General features: G+C 36.3%; 1 protein-coding gene across 4 annotated transcripts in view; it reads left to right on the forward strand.

Moving 5' to 3' along the window:
• The first annotated feature begins 1,970 nt into the window (after positions 1-1,970).
• Positions 1,971-21,844, forward strand: part of Cpeb4 (cytoplasmic polyadenylation element binding protein 4) — a 60,382-nt gene continuing 40,508 nt past the window's right edge. For 2 of the 4 annotated variants that reach the window (XM_063230800.1, XM_063230802.1), the window contains exons 1-2: positions 1,971-4,522; positions 19,955-20,036. In XM_063230800.1, the coding sequence (XP_063086870.1) occupies positions 3,398-4,522; positions 19,955-20,036 (1,207 nt within the window). In that variant the 5' untranslated portion in view covers positions 1,971-3,397. The remainder of the gene's footprint in view (positions 4,523-19,954; positions 20,037-21,844) is intronic. The other 2 variants (XM_063230801.1, XM_063230803.1) reach the window with 1 other exon arrangement.

Below are 21,844 nucleotides of genomic sequence, written 5' to 3' on the forward strand. Positions count from 1 at the left end.
TCTGGGCGTGAAGATGCCCAGAATTCAAACATGTTCTGTGTTTGCTCTATGACAAATGCTGTGCTGGCTCCTGGGGACATAAGACAGATCAGACACCTATGCGTACCATAATCAGGGTTTTTATTCTTTCATTGTACTATAAGCATGAATTTTATCATAATTCTATGAGTTCCTTTTTGCCCTCAAGAAACTAACCCATTGACAATCAGTAGTAATTTAAAAGGAGCAATCTACAAGGTCTAGAGAAAGGACAGGCAGGGAAATAATTCTGGAGGAAAGGGCACCTGACTGAACCAGCGAAGTCTCAAGGCACATCTGCAGGTGGGAAATATACAAGCGTAGAACCCAATACCTATGCTCAAGGAACTCACAGAGTTATAGGGATAAAACTCATGCTTATAGTACAATGAAAGAGAATAAAAACCCTGATTATGGGCATGCATAGGTGAGCTACACAGAAGTGCTGGAGAATCAAAAGATTGAGGAATAGAAGTTGGAGCCACTGATAAAGGCTATAGAGATGAAATAGAAGACACCTTTGTTTATAAATTTCTTTTAAAAAAATCTCATTCTCCTCTAGTTTTGCCTATCACTTCTGGATCTACTCTGGACTTTTTTTTTCTTTCAGTTTTCACTTTCTGCTAAGGAAAAGCCCTTTTTCAAGATCTTTAGAGCTGGTGCAGAAAGAAAGGCATTATTCTGGGTCCTGGGGGAAATGTACAAAAATGAACAAGCCAAGGAGCAACTGAGTAGCAAACAAAGAATCTGAATGATGAAAGTTTATGATACCAGCCCCAAATCAAATGGCGCAAGGATGTAAATTATTAATTCAGACTGAAAACAGGAGCTGTCACTTAGAATTCACTGTTGCCAATTTGTCCATTCATGTCTTCACAATTCATTCACTGAGGCATCCTATCTATAATGGTCACTCCTCAAAGAGCCCATAGCGGAGCGTTGGTCTGGGAGACATGCAACGATTGCAATATAGCGTGATAAGCACTAGATATACACACAGCCATCGACGCTTTTAGGAAAATTCAGACAGAGCTAGTAGCTTTTGAACCTAAAACTAACTTTTGATTTACCAAGTGGGGATTCAAGGAAAGGGTATGCAAAACAACAGTGAAAATATGTTTGGAGACCCGAAGTTAAGATATACTGCTCATAAGGTGAAAAGGCTTGAATAATTCCAGACTACCGACTGTGGTGGTCATGAGAAGCCAGAGAATAGATAGGAGCAGAGGAGGACCAAGACTGAATTTTTATTTTGGAAATGTTCCTCCGTACAGTATCTAAACTAGACTAGCACAGCGAGATGGAGGCTCAGCCATGTAGGGTTACAGACGCTGTATCTCAAGCGCAAAATGGGAACGCCAGGATGCGGGTGGGCAATAGAGGGTAAGGGACAGTCCCTAAGAACGTTTACATTCTAGGTAAGGACATACGCAATTCTAGGCACCTCAGACCGGCAGGGAAGATCCGCCTTTCATTGCAGATCCCTCTGGGGCGGAGCTCGGTCCAGAACACGTGAGGCCTGGGGCACCACCTTTACTAAGGGCACTCCTCTCGTCGCTCTTCGGCTTCATGAGTCTCAACTTCGATTTTCGACCCTTTGAATCTATTCCACGATGTTCTAGGAGTCGAATCTATTCATTGCGTTTCTATATGGTCTTCCCACGAAGTCCAGTTGAGAAAGATATACATCGAAGGAGTCCTTTGCCCACACAAAAGATGGCGACATGTTGCGGTCACTCTTGGGGAAACCGGTTCCAGGCGACGGGTCTCACTGGGCGAGGCGCAAACGGAAGGGGTGTCTCTCGAGGTAACTTCTCGACCTTCCTGGGCGGGACCTTAAGGCTAGGAGGCGTGGCCTCTCCTGAATCATAACAGTTTATTGGTCTTCCGGAAGGTGGGTGGGGCACTTGAGGGACCCCACCCCTCCCTGTTCGAACCGGAAGTATCTCTCGGTCTTTCCAGCTGGTTGTCATTTCACTCGGCTCGGTCCTGAGGAGAAGGACTCAGCCGCGGCTGCGGGACCCGGGCATCGGGAGGCAGTGGCGGCGGCGGCGACAACTACAGCGGCGACAGTAGAGGAAGAGGAGGAGAAAGAAGGGGGGAAAAGAAAAAGAAGAGCCAGGTGGAGTTCGCAACAGCGACAGCTGGGACTGCGGGACCGGGTAAAGCGGCGGTGGTGACGGAGGCGAAGACGGCCCAGCAACCGTGAGGAGAAACAAAAGCCTTCTAAATTATAAGTTTTTTTTAAAAAAAAATCTGAGGAAAGAGAGAGAGCACCAAGGGGGGAGGCATTTCTCCTTTAAAATAACTACGGTAGTGGGATTTTCTTTTTGCCCTCCCCCAACCCCCTTTGCGGAGACTTGAACTGAGAGAACTGAACAAACCGCCCCTGGGTCCCATGAGGGAAAAAAACCCCGGAGCCGCAGAGAGGGGAAGAGACAGAAACCGCAGGACCTTCCAGGTCGCCCCTTTGGTCCCCGCACCCCCGGGCCGCCATCTCGCCCTTGTCCAGGCTCGCTAGTCCCTCCAGATCGCGATCCCCCATCCCCGCAAGAGGGAGAAACGGGTGTTTCCAACCCCTTTCATGGGGGAGAGGAGATCAGGGGGAGCCCAGGAACAGCAACCGCAGCAAAATCTGCACCCGGACCCTCAGGAACAGCCCCAGAGGCCAAAACTGCACCCTGCGAAAGAGCAGAAACAGGACCAGGAACAGCAGAAACCTCCCTGCAATCATCTTTCCATTAGTCAATGCTGATTTCCTCTCCCTCAACCAGGAATTCACCTCCCACCCCAGATAACCTAATATAATCTATCTATATATAAATATATATAATATATAATGTTCTTAAATTATTCCTGATTTTTTTAACCAAGCTGCCAAGAAAAGAAGAGCATATACCCCTTTTAGTCCTATTCTAATTTTTATGTGAGTGAATCTAAACTGCTGAGGAAGACCACAAGTGATTGTTAAATTATATAAATATATATATTTTTATTCCGCACAATGCTTATTCTTCTACATCCATAGATGTTTGAGAAGCTGTGTTTTTGTCATTCATGTACATTTTCCTTTGGAAAAGAAAGCGCCTATTTTACTAACCAAAGACTTGATTTTTACCCTCTTCGTTTTTATTTTCTCCTAGAAATAAGCCTAATTGGATTCGTGTTAATGTTTTAAGACATTTTTTTTTTCAGATTTTTCTTTCAGAAAGAGACCAGAATTCCAAATCAGAGCTACTTAGGGTGATAATCTGCAATCTTTGAGCTAACTATAAATAAGATTTGTAGCAAACAACTAAAATTTTGGATAGAGGACAAAAAGGTGTGAGACATCAGGTTGTCAATTATTTTTTGTGAGATTCTGATCTAAAAATAATAAATGGGGGATTACGGGTTTGGAGTGCTAGTGCAAAGCAACACTGGGAATAAATCTGCTTTTCCAGTCCGATTCCATCCACATCTACAGCCTCCACACCATCACCAAAATGCCACCCCCAGCCCTGCTGCTTTTATAAATAATAACACAGCTGCTAATGGCAGCAATGCTGGGTCAGCTTGGCTCTTTCCTGCCCCAGCTACCCATAATATTCAGGATGAGATCTTGGGATCAGAAAAAGCAAAAAGTCAGCAACAGGAACAGCAAGACCCTTTAGAAAAGCAGCAGCTCTCCCCGAGTCCAGGTCATGAAGCTGGAATACTGCCTGAAACTGAAAAGGCAAAGTCTGAAGAAAACCAAGGGGACAATTCTTCAGAAAATGGCAATGGGAAGGAGAAAATACGAATCGAATCACCAGTGTTGACCGGGTTTGATTATCAAGAAGCCACGGGGTTAGGTACTTCTACTCAACCCTTGACATCTAGTGCATCATCTCTTACTGGTTTCAGTAACTGGTCAGCAGCAATAGCGCCTTCCTCCTCCACAATAATCAATGAAGATGCAAGTTTCTTTCACCAGGGAGGGGTCCCAGCGGCTTCAGCTAATAATGGTGCTCTGTTATTTCAAAATTTCCCCCATCACGTCAGCCCTGGCTTTGGAGGCAGCTTCTCCCCTCAGATCGGGCCTCTCTCACAGCACCACCCTCATCACCCCCATTTCCAGCATCATCACAGTCAGCATCAGCAGCAAAGGCGGTCTCCTGCCAGTCCCCACCCCCCACCCTTCACACACAGAAATGCTGCTTTTAACCAGCTGCCTCATTTGGCAAATAATCTTAACAAGCCCCCCTCTCCATGGAGCAGTTACCAGAGTCCTTCTCCAACCCCATCTTCTTCCTGGAGCCCAGGAGGTGGGGGATATGGTGGCTGGGGAGGTTCCCAAGGCCGAGATCACCGCAGAGGGCTGAATGGTGGAATAACGCCCCTGAACTCCATCTCACCTTTGAAGAAAAATTTTGCAAGCAATCATATTCAGCTCCAAAAGTATGCTCGTCCCAGCTCTGCCTTTGCTCCTAAATCCTGGATGGAAGATAGCTTGAACAGGGCTGACAACATTTTTCCTTTTCCGGTAAGAATATATTCCATTAATAGATTAAGATTAATAAGGAAATAGCACTGTGTAGTATCTGTGGAACTAAAGAATTGTCCATATTTACATGAGAGCTTTTAGAAAATGACTCAATTGACACACTATGTTAGCAGGAGAAAAGTATAATTTGGAACAAAACATTCACCTGTTTCTTTGGCAATCTTCTAATTGTGGTAGTCTTAACTTTTGGTGATAATTATGAATACCAGGTAGATAATGATGTCATAATTATTAATTCTAATACTTTGCTTGCCTGAAACGAGAATCAGGATCAGTTTTCTATGCTTAGTGTTTAGGTGAGAACAAGTAATATGTAAATATAAACTATTTTGTTGTACAAACTAATGAATGTTTTCTGTCCATATGAAGTAACTATATATCTAGAAAAGTCATTTGTTTTTGCTGAAAAGATAGTGATTCATAGAAAACCAACTATTGACTATAGCTATTTTCTCACTGGTTGTATTTTAAACCTAGGACCTTGCAGTGTGAACAATCTGAATTGATCAATTCAGCACTTCCTCCCAAACCTCTGCAATTCTGGGTGCCTTGTGACAGTAGGAATTACTAGCTAGAGTTATAATCTAAGTATTTCCTTTCTCATCATTTATTTTTTTATTGAATTTGAATTTTTTGTGGTTCTGGGACTCAAGCCCAGGACCTAGAGCTTCATGAACACATTTCTTTTTGAGTACTAGGAAAGTCTTGATGGAAAGTCTTGACTCTTTTGTAATGCCTTTCATGCATTTGTTTTATTTCCCAATGTTAACACTAGGCGGGTGGATAATTAAGCTTCCTAAAAATAGAACCAGGCAAAGATCACTTGTCTTTCTTGTTACCAGTATATCCTTTTTCTGGCAAGAATCACATTGATGTTTTTGAACTAGTTAGCAGACACTCTACTTGATAGAAACAGGGTATAAGAAATTTCATAATTAGTTGAATATCACCCTACTAAATTTGTATAGTTTGGGAGTATTGCCAATTATGTATGTTTAGAAAAATTTTAGAAGGTAATATGGTAACACTGAATTAGTCCTTAGAGCAACCCCACCGGTTCTATTTTGATTCCCATTTTAGAGATGAGGAAATTACACACAGCTAGTAAGATTACAAATTCAAGGCTAAAAAGGAAGCATTAAAAATTTTATACATGTATGTACATACCTATACATGTGCCACAATTAGAGGATTATTTTAGAGATCTTTCTGCAAGGTCTAAAACAGATTACAAAATAATTGTAGTGTTCTCAAATAGAAGATTAGCAGAAGCAGAATTACCTGTTTTAATTAGTCATTTGTTTAGGGGGAGGGGAAGTTTGCTATTGAAACTGTCATTCCAAGGACTGATTTACATTTCTGTTTCATCCTTGAGGATTCCATGCAGTAGTTTCTGGTAAATTTAGTCTTAGATTTTTAAAATGTTTTTTTCCCCTATCAAAAAACAGTTGGCATTTGCTTTTAGAAAGTTTTTACTCAAACTAAAGAGTAATTATCATGTTTTAGTGGTCAGATAAATGGCTGAGACAATGACAATCCCATGAAGTCTATATTTTAAAAGTTATTTTAGATATTCCTTCAGACATAAATTTAAAGAAAATTTAATCCAAAGGTAACCTTTATGAATTGTTTATCTATTGCTAAGTTGAAAAATCTGAGATGGCATTCTATTCATTTTAACTGAATTAGGCTCAGAATGAATACATTTTTCTTCCTTATTTTGCTACTATACAGTGACAGAATGAATTAATGTGATCTCATGATCTGTCTCACATTCTCATTTTAATGACATGATAAACGTTTGCTTTGGGAAAAGTGAAAAGTTCAGTAAGTGAATAAGATATGCATATATGCACGTTAATATTTTTTTCCTTTGGAGGTTAATGGCTTGTGTTTAACATCTGAAATCTTTTTGATCACTTCTTTTGGGGATTTAGCTGATTCATGAAAAGTAGACTAAGATTGATTGATAATAAAAGGTATTGTTGGAAACTGATGCTTGCCTGTTTCTTATGTTGAGGACAAGAAAAGGGTTGTCAGTGTTCCTGGCTCAAATACTGTAGGATTAGAAAGCAAATTGCTAGTTTTTGCCTCTCTGACCCCCCCATTTTTAGGAGTGTGTGTCGGAGTGAGACAGGGAGAGAGGAAGCATACATATAGGGGTGATTTGAAAGTCACAAGAGAAATAAGTGATTTTTAAAATTCTCTCATGACAAGCAGCTCCTAGTTGGGATTTGAAAAAAAGAAGTGAATAAACTGACTACTGTGGTGCTTACTTAAACGAATACAGTTCTTGTGTGTGTTTTTAATATAATTCTTCTGAATCAGTTGCTGACCTAGATGAACCCTGAAGTTCTTAATGTTTCAACCACAAGTCACATTCTTCTTTCTGCATATTATTGTCTTACTTAAATGTCCAACTTAAACACTAATTTTAGGAAACAGAGTTTATAGATATTAGCAGTTGATTTCATTGCCATTAAAAAGAATTCCTCAGGTGTTATGAAGGGAGCTTGAAATATACCATGGCAATTACAGAATAGAATTTAGATGATAATATTGGTGTTCAATCAAAGGCTACTACTGTACTGTTATATTAGATGGAAGTAATTTACTTGAAATTCAAACACTGTTACTGTGCAGTATTTATTTTGTAATGAGCTAGAATAACTTTGACATTTGTTTACAGTGGTTTTGGGTACATACAGGGAATTAATATGAATAAAATTTTACATTAGGTTTTTTTGTTCCAATCTCAACATTTCCTTTTATCCATGTTTATGAAGCAGGAACAGAGATTCCAAATATATAGTTAACTCCTCTTCAACTTACATGTGAAGGCATTATATTTTGGAAAATTTTTGTATTAAAATTTGTTTCTAAGTTGCTTTTGCTTAGCATAAAGCTCCATTATATAAATTCAAATGGCATTTCTCAAATCCTATTTTCAGATACATTAATTTAGCTAACATGCCTAGTTTGTTCTGTTTTAGATATATTAATTTAATTCACTCACCAATCCTATGAGATAGAAATCATTATCTTTATACACAGGATTTGGCTCTTCATTATTTTATATTGTGACTTTATAAAATCAGGAAGAGGTGGAGGTGAGAGGAGGACCTCCCAGAAACACATAAGATGAAAGGAAAAATTTTTACAAAGATATGTGACGATTGATCAAAAGCTAAGCCAGGTGTAGTGCTAGCTACTCTCAAGGCTATGCAAGAGGGTCAGCTTAGCCTACGGAACTTCGGTCTAGGAATCATAGCGAGACCCCATCTCTCAAAACAAAACAGAAAGCTAATGGTAGAAATTTGAAAATACAAAATAATAGGATATACTTATCAACTGTGGTTAGATAATGTTCAATCAGTACTTGTGATTGATAGGTACTGGCTTAGCAGTTTTCACACATGTTATTTCACTTCCTATATAGGATTTCTCAACCCTGTGACTTTTAGTTTTAATGTCTTTCTTTCAAAATGAAGAAACAGGGCTGATACTCATGTGACCGCAGACATGATTTGACCCTTACTTCAAGGGAAGAATAATCCTACCTGTCCTGCCAAACACATCCTGGAATTCTGATATCCAACCCAAATAATTTATTGGGACACCATCCAATAATATTTCAGTATAGCACTTCTTTGGAGAGATGCCTACATCTTCTGTCCTTACAGGAAAGTAGAGGAGAATTGCCTAGTATGTATGCTGACACTCCATTATTTACAGCTGATTTAATTTGCTCTTACCTCTGTTAGCTAAGAAGCAATCAATAAGGGAAAAGATTCTCTATGCACAAAGATTATCCTAAAATTCTATTGTAGGGAAGTACTGTAGGATTTTACTTAGTACTTTTATTTGCTTTTACCATTGCTACGAGTGCCACAGATTTCTTCAGTTTTCTTAAGCAAATAATTTCTAGCACTTTAGTAACTTAGTGCTGTTTATGGTTCCTTAAAATTATATACTGCATCATATATATTTTTTTCTTTCATTTTTTGAGACAGGGTCTCACTGTGTAGTGCAGGCTGGCCTCAAATTTCCTTTGTACTCCAGGTTGGCCTTGAACTCAGGGCGATCCTCCTGCCTCAGCCTCCCGTTGAGTGCTGGTATTATAGGTGTGTGCCACCACACTTGGCAGTGCTTCCCTGCCGAAAGTCATGGTGAATTATTAAAACTGTCTTAACTTGAGACTTCATCAGTATAGTTCCAAAAGAGATTTTTGGATAGGAAACCTTACTTTGACTTACAAAGAAAGAAACTTTAATTTTTCAGTGAATAAAATCTGGGTTGAATGGTTCTAGTTCTATGAGAATTGAGTTAGTGAAAAAAATTGGGGAAAAGCCTACCAAGTAGTTTCTTTCCTCCTTGTAGAAAGGGTTCTAAGTAGGTTTAATTGGTTTTTCTCTTCAAGTGAAAACTAATTTCAAGGTAGAATTTTTTAATCATATTTTGTCTTCTGCAAAGCCATGGAATATGATCAGCACATTACTTTACCATCTGTCAGGAAAAACTTGTTTACCGCAGGCCAGCAGATATGGTTATTGCTAGTTGCAACTAGAAAGATGCAACTTAATGCATTAGGTTAAGCTTTTGAGAGAGTGATCCTTGTTGGTGTTCATAAGAAATAGAAAAGGTCTTAAAATTAACATACGCCTCTTTGACATTTACAGTCTCAATTCATTTTCCTTATGATCTTTGTCTGTTTTGCTACAAAGAAAATAATCTTGAAGTCCCAGTATCATTTACTTGATTGTACCTGGGTTTTTGGTTTCATCTCAGATAATGTGAATAATGTTTTTAAGGCAAGGAGCCTGTAATATGAGTTTTCATTTTAAATTTTTGTGACAAATATTCATTTATTCATTTATCCTCACAGAAACTACAAGTATGGTTTTGTCACAATAAATCTATAGCAATACATATAAATTAAAATTTAGTGTTAGAGTCTCATTAAGTTTTTTCTTATATTTTATAATATTGAAACAATGAATTACATTTTCAAGTTTTTTAAACTTGATGGATAAGGTAAAGGTGTAGATTCTTTTTTAGAAAAAAATCAGTTTCTGAGTGTGAAACATATATAATTTTGCTAGTTGTAACTAGAAAGATAGTATATTGAGAAAGGCCATTGTATGACGTCAAAAATGTAGTACAGGAAAGAATGAACTTTGGAACTAGACATTCTTAAATTTGACTCTGAACTCTAATCATCAGTGTGGCCTTGAGTAAATCCATTAAATTGGGAAATCAATACCTCATCAAGATAACAATAGATAACAGGGAAGGTACAATGAGATGCTTTAAGTGTATAGACATACTAGGTACCTTACATATTTTTTAATTTATAATGTGGCTGTCAATCGTATGAAAAATTTTATGACAATTTTTGTATTGCTTATATTATGTATATACTTTATTTCTCATATTATTTCTTTTGAATCAACTATAAATGCAGCGTAGGACAGATAAATGATTTAGCGGAACTGTCAATTTTTTTGAAGGGAAGTTTAATAATTGTTTGCATACTTAAACTTTCGTTAGCATAGCAGCTCATATCAGTATTTTAAAAAATGTTGCCTATGTTTGTTTTACTAAGAACTTTAGACTATGTATTGCTTTTATATATAGCAAAGAAGGTAACATTTTAATAGAAAATTGTGATTTTTTAGTAAGAGGTTGATAATAATACATAGATTTAAATTGGATATAATTTGACTTTTATCCTATGATTTAGTTTTTTTTTAATAGCTTAATGTTTTAAGCACACATTTATTTAACAGCTGCTATGTTATGGAATAGGCACAGGGCTCTAATAAAGTGATCTGACATTACATTTTGTAGTATATTTTTGACGTATGATAATCTTTGATATCAAACATGCATAATTCCACTTACACATGTAAATAGTTCATGAGCTGATTTATCTTTAAGGCAAACAATCATAGTTCAATTTCAGGTATTAACAAAAACAACACGTGCTTATTTACATTCTGTGACAAAATGGTGCCACAAAAGGCAAATTTTGGGCCGGGGATATAGCTCAGTGGCAGAGTCTGCCTGGCAAGTGCAAGGTTGAGTTCCATCCCTGGTACCAAAAGGAAAAATAAAAAAAGCAAATACTAACTATGGATAGCGGACTTCAGGTCCCATTACATGTGAAAGAAAAGCGCCATCAGTTATGTGTCGGTCCAGCACATGTTTACGGAAGGAAGAATGAGAGAGGAGGAACAGGAAAGGACCAAAGTTTTTGGTTGTTTTTGTTTGGTTTCTGATTTTTAAGAAGAATGTACGGATTTGGCTATTAAGTAGACCCTTGGACTGCATCAAACTTTTTCATTTCTTAATCCGCAAATGTTTGATGTTTTTTTCATGGATTGTGGGCTGGGAATATTTAACCATAGCAAGTGTGATCCTTCTTCTCTTGAAGAGTACAGTTTTGGTGACTTCCTGTTTTGTGCTTGAGCATTGAGGGATTCTTTCTGCCCAGAGACTGGGGAGTGTGAGACCTGGAAGGCCCCAGAAAGGCAAAAGCTGGGCAGGGGGTGCTTGTTGGGACTGTTGTTGGAGCTCACAAAAGAGAAGGGACATCAAAGATTACTGAACACAAAGTTTAGGAATAAGGATTGTGCATTTGGGTGGGGCATTTCCCCTCCTGACCTCAGATTCTGATCAGATCTGGCAGACATGGGGCCGAGGAAGCCTATCAGCCAGTCAGGGCTTTATGGAGCTTCTTGACTTCATCCCTCACAGCTGAATTTCACTAGTCTGCTTTAACACATTGGCCTCTCTCTTGAAGAGTTCATTAGGTAAAAGATCTTCTACGATGTTTTTCAGTTTAGAGGAAAGATTTGGCCACATTTTTATGAAAACTGGTTATAGGAAATAGCACAGAACAGTGAATTATTCAAATACCTCTAACACCTAATTTAAAATGTGAGTTTCAGGCTCTTTAGTGTCATACTACAGAGAGAAGGAGCAGAGGGAATGTTTACTGCATGAGTTTCTTGACTGCTAGGGATTTAGCATGGGCTGTGGTATACCTTGTCTCATTTACTCCTTAACACAGTTTTATAAGGCAGTTGTGTCCTTATTTTGTAGATGAATTCAAGGTTCAGTGATGTTGCAGTGTCAATATTACTTGCCTAGTAAATGCTGGTTTAAACTAGGGTCTTCTAGTAGATTTTAATTATTTCTTTCTGCCAAATGAGGTTAGTATGAACAAATTGTCAAGGAAAAAGGAGTCATCTGAAACTGTAATGCCAGATTGAATTTTTTTTTTTTTGGTTTACTACAAATCAGTGCTCACAGAAAGTATTTATTGTGGTAAGAATTTCTAATACTCAACATAAGTGTGTTTTATTTAGTGAAGGGGAAATAACAAAATTTTCTTAAAGATCTTGTAGAGAACCTAAGATTATCAGTTCACATGGGGACCAAATGGAGCCTTTGATACAGTGAAGATAATATATTGAAGACATTTACTCACTTAGTTATGTTTTACAGTTCTGTTAGGGAATATTTTGTAGCCTAAGATCTGTAAGACTGTTTGCTTTCATTGAAGAGGTCATGATGAGAAAGTACTCAATGAAAAAGGAACTTGCTAAGATATAAATGATGCTACTAAATTGTAGTTCCATGTACCTCAGATAATTACCCCTTTGACATTAGCCTCTGACCCTTGTTATTGGCTTTTAGGCATATACAATAAAGAATTTCATACCTTTTGGATGTCAAAAGTGAAAATTCTAGGTCTTGACAAAACTTACATAAAGGATCTGCTCTTTTTGAGCTTATTTAAAGACAAACTGTCATTTACTATTTACTCTGAAGGCAATTAGTTAATGTCTTATAATTTCATTTGCTGAAAATAGGGATATAATATGGTGACTTCATATAGTGGTTGTGAGGAACTAATTCATATACATGATATATAATTCATGTAAAATGCACAGCAAAGAGCCAGGAAGAGCGTGTTAGTCCTTTTCTATATTGGTGTTGATAGATTTATAGCATGCTGTGTATACATTATATTCTGTGGATGTGAAGATGAATGAAGCTTGGAGTCTAGGGTAGAAATAGTCGTAACCAAATTTGTCAATATCCTGTGCAATGTCAGGGTGCAAAGGGGATAACAGGAAAATGACTTGCTACCTTCACAGTGATAGGACAGTAATTTGAAAGTAGAGTCTTGAAAGTTGCCTATAAACTCTACTCTTGATGATCCAAGAATTTAAATACCATTTATTCCAAGAAGAATATTTAGATTTTGGAAAATCTTGTACTACAACTCCTGTAGTTACTTTTGATTAATTGTGGACTCTACTGGCATCTCAAATTTCCTATTTATTTTGGCAGCTAACACACTTGCATAGACTTTCCTTTTAAACCAAAATATTTTCCTTTCCCTTCTTCACCAGGGAAAGTATAAGTCAAAAAGAGAAAACTTCCATAGTCCGATTCAGATTCTGAGCAGTCTCAAATGTGATCATGTTAATATGTTTTTACAAAGGGGGCTTTGGCTTTGGATTTTAATAATTTGGTTCTGTTTCATTAATTACGTTTTATGTTTTAGATTCAGCCTAATAATGGTAAAAAAAATAGTAGCTCAAGTATGAAAAGAGCCAATAATATAATGGTGGTGATGGTGGGTAAAATGGGCCACATTTAGATGAGAAAATATAGGCTGAAGACAGTTATTACCTCTGAGCATTCACAACGTCCAGGACAATAAAAGTAGCACACAATGTGTTATGTAACTCTTATTCTCTGATAGAGGTAAACATATTTTGACATAAGAATGAAACATTTTGGAGAGAAATTTATCTTGTAGGTCTCTAATCATGGGCTATTGATAGATATAATGAATTTTATCCTTGGTAACAGATTTTTTCAAGAAAATCTAAAGATGTTTAACATCTTTGTTAAATTGAAAAATTTTTCCTTATTAAAATCTGGAGACGTAATATTAAGCCATAATTCTATAAAGGCAAGTCAACAGGGACCAAGATATAGTATACAGTTTTGTAATATGACTTGATAATTACAAAAATCTTAATAAGAGTGTATGTTAGAGTATCTCTTGTTTTTGAATAGAGATGGCTTTTAGGGCATGTGACTAATAATTTTGAGAGGAGACATATAATTAGTGAATGTCTGAAGGCACATAGCCTATGTTATGAAAGAATCATAATGCTTAAAGTAATAGGTATATAGATGCCAAGGATAATATTTTATGGTGAAAAATATAGAAGTGTCAGATTTGTATTTTGTTTGTTCTTGATGATGGCCCACTTAATTTCTTGAAGAGCAACTCCCTGTTTGTTGAATTTGAATTTGATTGTAATTTTTCCCCAGGGTGTGCACTTTAGAGCTTGAAGAGAGAGTTTTGTTTTAGATTTTGAGGGCAAAGTCTTTTTCTTTAGAGGAAACCTTAAAATGAGTCCTGTGGGATATTTAAGCAGGACTGCATATAGCTGGTCAGTCAGAATGTGAGTTACACATGGCAACCCCAACTCATGTTTTTAATGAACTTAACCTGTTGAGTGAAATCACTTAATTCAGTGGTTCTTATATTGTGGTCCTTGTCATCACTTGGACACTTGTCAGAAATGTGAATTCCTGGAGCTTTACCCAGACCTCCTGACCGAAATACTCTGGGAGTTGACTCAATATTTATGTTTTAACAAGGCTCAAGTGATTCTAGGAATCATTGGTTTAAGTTATCATCTGGATGTTTTAAAAACATTGCCTCAGGTGTGTGTGTACCTGTAATTCCAATTACTAGAGAGGCTGAGAATTGTGAATTTGAAGCAGGCCTGGGCATTATAAGAAAAACCTGTCTCAAAAATAAGATAAAGTAAATTGTCAAAAATGATTCTTTTCTTCCGTGGGTTAACAATTTAATTATTCTTCCTGACAGTGATAGGCCAACAGGTACACATGCTTCTTGTGGTTACTTCTGGAATGTTAAAGAAGTCCTTGTCATTATCTGTGTGCTGACGTAGGTCCTATTTTGTCATGGCAAGAGAGATTTTTCAGGTATATATTAAAATGAAGCATCTTATCCTTTGAAATAGGCTGTTTTGTGAGGTGATTTGTTTTAACTTTTATTTTCATTAGTGGCATTATATAATTCTTCTATTAGAAATTGTTCTGTGGTATAGAAATGACAAAAACTGAATTAGTTACTGGTATGCAGTTTAGCATATTAAATATAACAATTACGATTACAAAATGAAATGAGGTCTAAGCATTGTAACGAAGTGTGTTTTGCTAGGCCCTCAAAGTAATGCTATTTTATTTCTGTGTGAGATTATTGAACTCACATGGTTCTAAAGTTACAAGGCCTGTGTTCAAATTCTGCCTCTCCTACTTACCTGGCATTGTTAAAGTTATTTAATCACTATGAGTTTTAATTTTTTCATCTGTGAAATAGGATAATAACTGAACATCACCAATTACATAGTTTCTATGGGGAATAAGTGAGATTATGAATATAAACCTATAAAGTTAGCATCTTATTCTATTAGCTACCATTTCTCCTATGGTTAGCAGTGGGCGACCTAGAGATACATTTGTGATAAGTCTGCAATTTGTCTTTCACACTTGTCTGTCATCCCAAGAAAGAGAATAATGTCTTCTATGTCTCTAATAGCTCTCACATCTCTGATATGACCTTTGCCACTTTTAGTAAGTAATATTTGATTTGAGATAGATTTTTCTTGTGATGCCCAGGCTTGCTTCAAATTCGCAATTCTCAGCCTCTCCAGTAGCTGGAATTACAGGTACACACAATGGAGGCATTTTTTTTTTTAAAAAACATCCAGATGATAACTTAAACCAGTGTTTCCTATAATCACCTGAGTCTTGTTAAAACATAAATATTGAGTCAACTCCCAGAGTATTTCGGTCAGGAGGTCTGGGTAAAGCTCCAGGAATTCACATTTCTGACAAGTGTCTAAGTGATGACAAGGACCACAACTTAAGTTCATGCTCGTGGTGACTTGAAAGCACAGTGTCTCTTTAATTCAAATATGTCTTAAGGAGCATAGTTCTTTGACTGTCATAACCATTGTCTTGCATAAGGAAGTATCACCAACCATGGAGTGAGATAGGCTTGAGTCCTGCCTCTGATACTGAGCTCTATGGTAACCTGTCTATGCAATAAACTGTAAATTTTCCTCAGTCTCAGCTTTTATTATTAAAAATAAGAAAAATACAATCTAATTTAGGAGATTTGAGGATTAATTAAGACAATATTAACAAAGTGCCTGGGCTAAAGTCATATACTTATTTGTGCTTAATAAAGGGAAATTGTATATTTTTCCCTTTAGCCTGTCATAAGAAACTGGCAAAGATGAGTTAAAGTAAACAGAGTTGTTAAAAAAAAATAGAGTTTTGGTTTCATAAGAGATGCTTTGATCTTTTATCTGAGATCAGGGTGCTTTTTTCCTTACAACAAATAATTTAAGTAATTGTTTTTCAAACAAAGCATATTGCTTTGCATTATGTATAGCACACTGAAAATGTATTGACTGTCCTGCTAAGAATCTAAGTGGACTGTGAGTGTAGCTCAATGGTATGCAGTGGTGATGATGGACCTTTTAGAGCATAGATGTCTTAGGATACTGCTAAGGTAAAATATAAAAATAGGCTGGATATGTAGCTCAGTGATAGAGTACTTGCCTAGCATGCAAAAGGCCCTGGGTTTGATTCCTAGCACTGCAAGAAAAGAGAAAAAAAAAAAAAAAAAAGCTATTTTGGAACTCAGAGATATGTTAGAGATCTAATAAGGCCTTTGCTTTTATGGATTTGGAAAAAGTTCTAGAGGACAGAGCTGAGCTTCTAGTGTCTAATATCGTTACACTGATTTATATTTGTTCATATTTTGGACATTAGCTCAAGTTCAATCACAAAGACCTGTCACTTGACACATTATCTATTTTACAGTTACTTTACTTTCTGAGAAATATATCCTAGAAAACAGATCAGTAACTATATTTGGTCCAGTTAGCAATCTAAAGAGACAAAATCAAGGAATGAAATATGAGCATCAAATATCTTATTCCCTTGATTTAACTCCTTACTCATTAGAGAGGAAAACTGGCATTATTTGTGCAGTTCTTATACAATGTATGTATAACATATAAAAGGTCATTATGGTGTAAATCAAGAATGATAAACTTCACTCTCTGAAAATAAAATGTTTATTTGATAAAATAGGTGACTTTTGAACTCTTAGAATGACCAGACCATCATAAGAAATAAAGTGCTTTACAAACATACTTTATAATAAATTTAACTTGTAATGCTCTTGGGTTGTGTAGAAGACTTGGAGTTAAACTCCAAGATTGTGGTACTCCTAAGATTGTGGTACTTGGATTTAATATGAATACCAGTAATCTGCTGTTTCCTTTTGAATTCTGTTTACACATTGTATCTGATAGCCACTCCCTAATTAGAGGTTGGATATTGATATTTACTTGTCACTTCTGTAATTAAACTATAGCAGAATTGAAGAAAAAATATTATCAGTGTGAAAAGGATAGAGAGGATTTTTTTTTTCAGTCTCACAAAATAGTGCTGAAATTTTAAAATTTCATTTAGGGTTTTAGTTTAATATACTTTTCCAGTTAGAAGTCATCAGTTGTTAAATTTAGCAGACATCTTTCTGTCTGGGATGATATACCTGGAGTGGAGGGAAGTTATGACTGAATTCTGATACCCTCTTAAGAAACTTATGGGGCTTCTTGGTATATTAAAAATTGCTTTTATAAAAGAAACCGAGCAAAAACAACCCTGTTGTATTTATCAACTATGTCTCCTCTGTGCTCTTCATTCTGTGATTGGCACAATGCAAATTCTAGAATTCATAAAATTAGTTTCATGAAAAAGAATAATAGATCTGGTTTTTACCTCTATTCCCATTATTTATTTTGGCAAAAGAAAACATACAACTCTATAGGGAGAAAGAGGAAATATATAAACAAACCTTCAGAAAGTAGAAGAGAATTTTTAAACATTTAAAAATTACCTGAAAGAATTCATTTGTTGATTTAACAAACATTTGTGGGCTTTTTATTCATTAGGATATACTTGAGGCACAGTAACACAGAAGTGTGGAACAATACTTCTTACGCTCATTTCATAATATAGTGCACATAGGAAATGACAGTATTTAAAGAAAGATCATCTTCCAGGGAGCTGTGCCTTCTCAGACCCTTCGGGTAGTCCTGTGGGCTAAGGTGATGACTGTCTTGGAGCACTGTCACCTGTTAGAGGTAAACACTGGGAAACCGTTGATATAAGATAATTTTTGCTCTTGGGAAACTGTCAGAAGATGCAGCCAACTGATCAGTAACTGGGGATTCTGGCCTTCAAGATGGGGGGTTGGTGATGGATATGGTGATACCCCAGTTAGAGGCGTTGCTTGGAGATTTCTAAAAGGTGAACAAGTCCAGCTACTGTAAAGTGAGAAAGTGTGACTTTGTATTAACTTCTAAACTTCAAATTATGCCTCAGATCAATTTCCCTTCAAAAGAAAATGCAGTAAGGGTTTTGGGCTAATTCATTACTTCACAGGAAAGATACAAACAAAACGCCAACCATTAGGAGCTTTGATTCTAGCCTCTGCTTGCTTCTGCTTCTCTATGACCATGTTAAGGAAGAGAAGGCAAAGAAGAAAGGAGGAAAAGTCTAGAGCAGAATAGCCTGTTAACCTGCCTCCTCCATCCTCATCCTCACCCCTTTCCTGTCCCAACCCTGTCACTCCTGGCGGAAATAACCTGCAGAAGTCTCTCTCATTTCTAATATTGGGTTACATCCAAGTATCTGCAGTTAGATTCCTTAAACTGCAGAGATAAAGTTTGTATTATGAAGCAATTCATTCAGTGAACATTAATGCACGTTCATCTATATAGTGGGATTGGGGGATGGAGTCAGGAGGAATGTTCTTATTTCAGGAGAACCTTATCACGCAGGGTGTCATGTGACAAGAGAGCTGTGAGTATAGCAGCGTGGTGCAGTGGTGCAGTGTGGTTAGTGTGAGTGGCCTTAGGTTCACTTAAAGTTAAAAACAAAATGTAAGAGGATATGTAACTGAAGTTACAGAATACTGCATGTCAGATTCCTTTGAAAGACCTTTTTTCTTTAATTCTGTTGAGCTGATGGTGATGGTGCGTATTTACTGTCTCCTTTCAGAGTTTAACTTTAAAATGTTTTCATCCTTCACTTTTGACTTACTAAACGAAACTTTAACTTTGGTTATACCTAGTATTCTTTATCCCAAGGAATGCCAGAACAGTTGGGACATTGTATATTTTAGGATTCCTCACCCACTCTTAAAATGCCCTTCTTTAAACCACAGACAACAACATACTCCATATTCTTTCTTCCATTTAATTTTTATGGCAGCAAAATCAAGTCTGAAATACTAAGTAAGAATTGAGATGATTTTTGGTTTTCTCACCTAGATGCTAGCTCTAACTGGTATTCTTTTATTTCTTATCATACATAATGACTGGTGGTTTGGAAACCTGGTACTCTTCACATGGGGGCATAGGGAATGACAGAATATCCTGTGTCAGTTCTCTATTGCTGGTCCCATTCTCCTTAAAGAAATCTTTGTCCCAATAATTGAGAGCAAAGCCTGCAGTTCATTATTTGAGGTTTAGTTTTATATTTGGGGAGGGAAATTCTATAAAGATACCTTAATGTGTTCTTTATGTGTGTAATGATTATAGGGAAAGCTTTTTTCTACTTTCCATATGTATAAGTTTAAAAAGTCTTTAGAGAAGTTAAATCATCAGTGTTCAAGAACAACCTCGGTATTAAACAGATGGCTTTATCATTCATCTTCATATTCTTTTATTAAGGGAATAATTTATTTTTTGATGATGCCCACTGATATGTATTTTGGAACCTTTATGATTTAGTGGCCTAATAGACAATTGTTGACAATTTTCACATGTTGGCTAATAAGAAAGTGTAACGATTTGGAGTGGTACATCTAAGTGGCAAATTAGTTTACAGCTATTAAAACAAGCTTAGAAAGTTTTACATCACTATTTGAATTCATATGTGGTGGAGAAGATTGAGAATTTTTTTACATTTAATGTTCCTTAATGTGGAGGTTCATTTTAATGATTTAGGCTTTGTAAATGAAAGTAATGCTTTTGTTGAAATTGTTTTGAAATCAAAATCACATTCCTACTGAGTTTCGTATATGTTTGTGAGTGTTGCTGTTTTGAAAGTGTTTAGTAATAATTTAGTAATAACCAAGGTACCTCATACTAAGGCGAGAAAACCTACGACTTTTAGGTCTGTGTCTCATCAAATGCAACTCATTTTCCTCTTTCATACTTAAATGCTGTTTTAAAAAGTGGTTTATGGCTGTGTTTACAGGATCGCCCCAGGACATTTGACATGCACTCATTGGAGAGTTCCCTCATTGACATAATGAGAGCCGAAAACGATTCAATTAAAGGTAAGTTGAGAAAAGAAATTATTCTACTTTAGTCAATAGTTAAAATATTTTGTATATTTACTCTGATGAGGAAAATAGTAAGTATTTTGGAGTCATATTTTGTATCTAGTAAGTTTCATTAATTTTGTATATGAACTTTTATTTTAAAATATTTGGTGGACATCCTTGTGATACCAATTAAGAGTACTGCGAGTTTGCTAATTGTGAGCCTGGAAGTGGACGCTTACAAGATAAGAACTATGTGCTTCATTTTAAAAAATATCTCAGGCAAAGCCCCTTATTGCCTAAGATTATGCCTACCTATATATGATAGTGACTATATACAAGAAACAGTTTAAATGTTGATTTTTAAAATCTAGTTTTAAGTTTTAAAAATGGCAAACAGCTTCACAATTAAAGTAAGTTTCATAATTTTTGAAATTTTTTCTATATATTTAAAAATAGTACTATTCTTTAAAAAACAGTACTATTCTTTCTTAGATTCTGTTCTCAATTGTATTAGACTGACTAGCAGTGTTATCTTGAGTAATACATTCAGTTTGACTAGCTACTTTTATGGTAAGGGACTTATCACCCATGAGGTTTTGTTTTGTGGTTATTGTTTGTTTTTGGTCCACTTGTGAGTTTTAAAAATAAAGTACAGATGCCTGGGTTCTACCTTACATCTGAGATGAGGGAGGCGGTTGGCATGATATTTTTTTTAAAGGGCACAGGAAGGGTTTATTAGGCAGAAATTTTAGGACACACTCCAGTGGAGTGCGAGTGCTCAGAGAGACGAGACACAGCATGTGCTCTTGCAGTGTCTCAGATGATGCTGACTAGCTGTTCTTAAAAGGGCCTTCCTCTGCTGTTGGGAAAACGACTCCAGAAAACAAAAAATCATTTTTCTTCATAAATGTCTGTTAAGTGAAGAGCAGGTTCCTTTTTCTTTCTTTGAAGAAATTGTAAAATGTTTGGTGTATTCGGTCACGCCATTTAGGTTGTTTGTTCATTCATTCATTTCGTGTTCCTCAGCCTGCCTAGGCGTTCTTGATGTATAGCTCTGTACTGGGTTTGGGGGTAACAGCGCAGCCTGCTGCTTTTTGGGTTTGGTTTACTATATACTAATGCAGTAAGATTTTTTAAGTGTTTTTCAACTGATGAATAGGAGATGAATTTTTTAATGAGGAAAGTTTTAGAGCTTCCAGAGAGATGAAAAATAATATGTGAAAAAAGATGCATGCATCTTATGAGATAAATTTGAAATAAAAATATATTAAAGATTCTTAGTGAATTCCTCATGAAATTCTAGTGAATGACTCTAATCCAGAATCATTTTATATATCTGAAGAAAGATACCAGAGCTGGTTTTGTGCTATTTTTTAGTGTTCTGACTTTGTGTAACCCTTCAGCCTCTTGGTTTTCTCATCTAAAAAGTAGCCTAAGGCCATTTCTAGCATCAGGAAGAACTGTATACTTAAAAAGTAACTGAAGGAAAGATCTGAGTAAGATCTATGAGTTGTACGATGTCAGTTTCCTGGTTTTGTAATGTAATTATGGCAGATGTTACCATTTGGGCATACTTGATAAGGGGTATAGGAGGATATCTCTGCTATTTTTTGAAATTTGCTATGAATGTACAATTATTTCAAAATTAAATGTATAGAAAAAATAAAATTGAAAGACATTTGTTTATTCATGTATAGTATTTAATTTTTCCAGGCTTTTTTTTTTTGAGAGCCTCCTGTCTACTAAATTCTAGGGATAATAGGTAGTAAGAAATCATTCTTTGTGGTAAATGCCTATGGATTTGATCAGAAAAAATACAG

Source organism: Cavia porcellus, unplaced genomic scaffold, assembly GCF_034190915.1.
Source record: "Cavia porcellus strain 051 isolate PalLab524CR breed Dunkin Hartley unplaced genomic scaffold, mCavPor4.1 scaffold_19, whole genome shotgun sequence".
In the NCBI taxonomy this organism is placed as follows: Eukaryota; Metazoa; Chordata; class Mammalia; order Rodentia; family Caviidae; genus Cavia; species Cavia porcellus.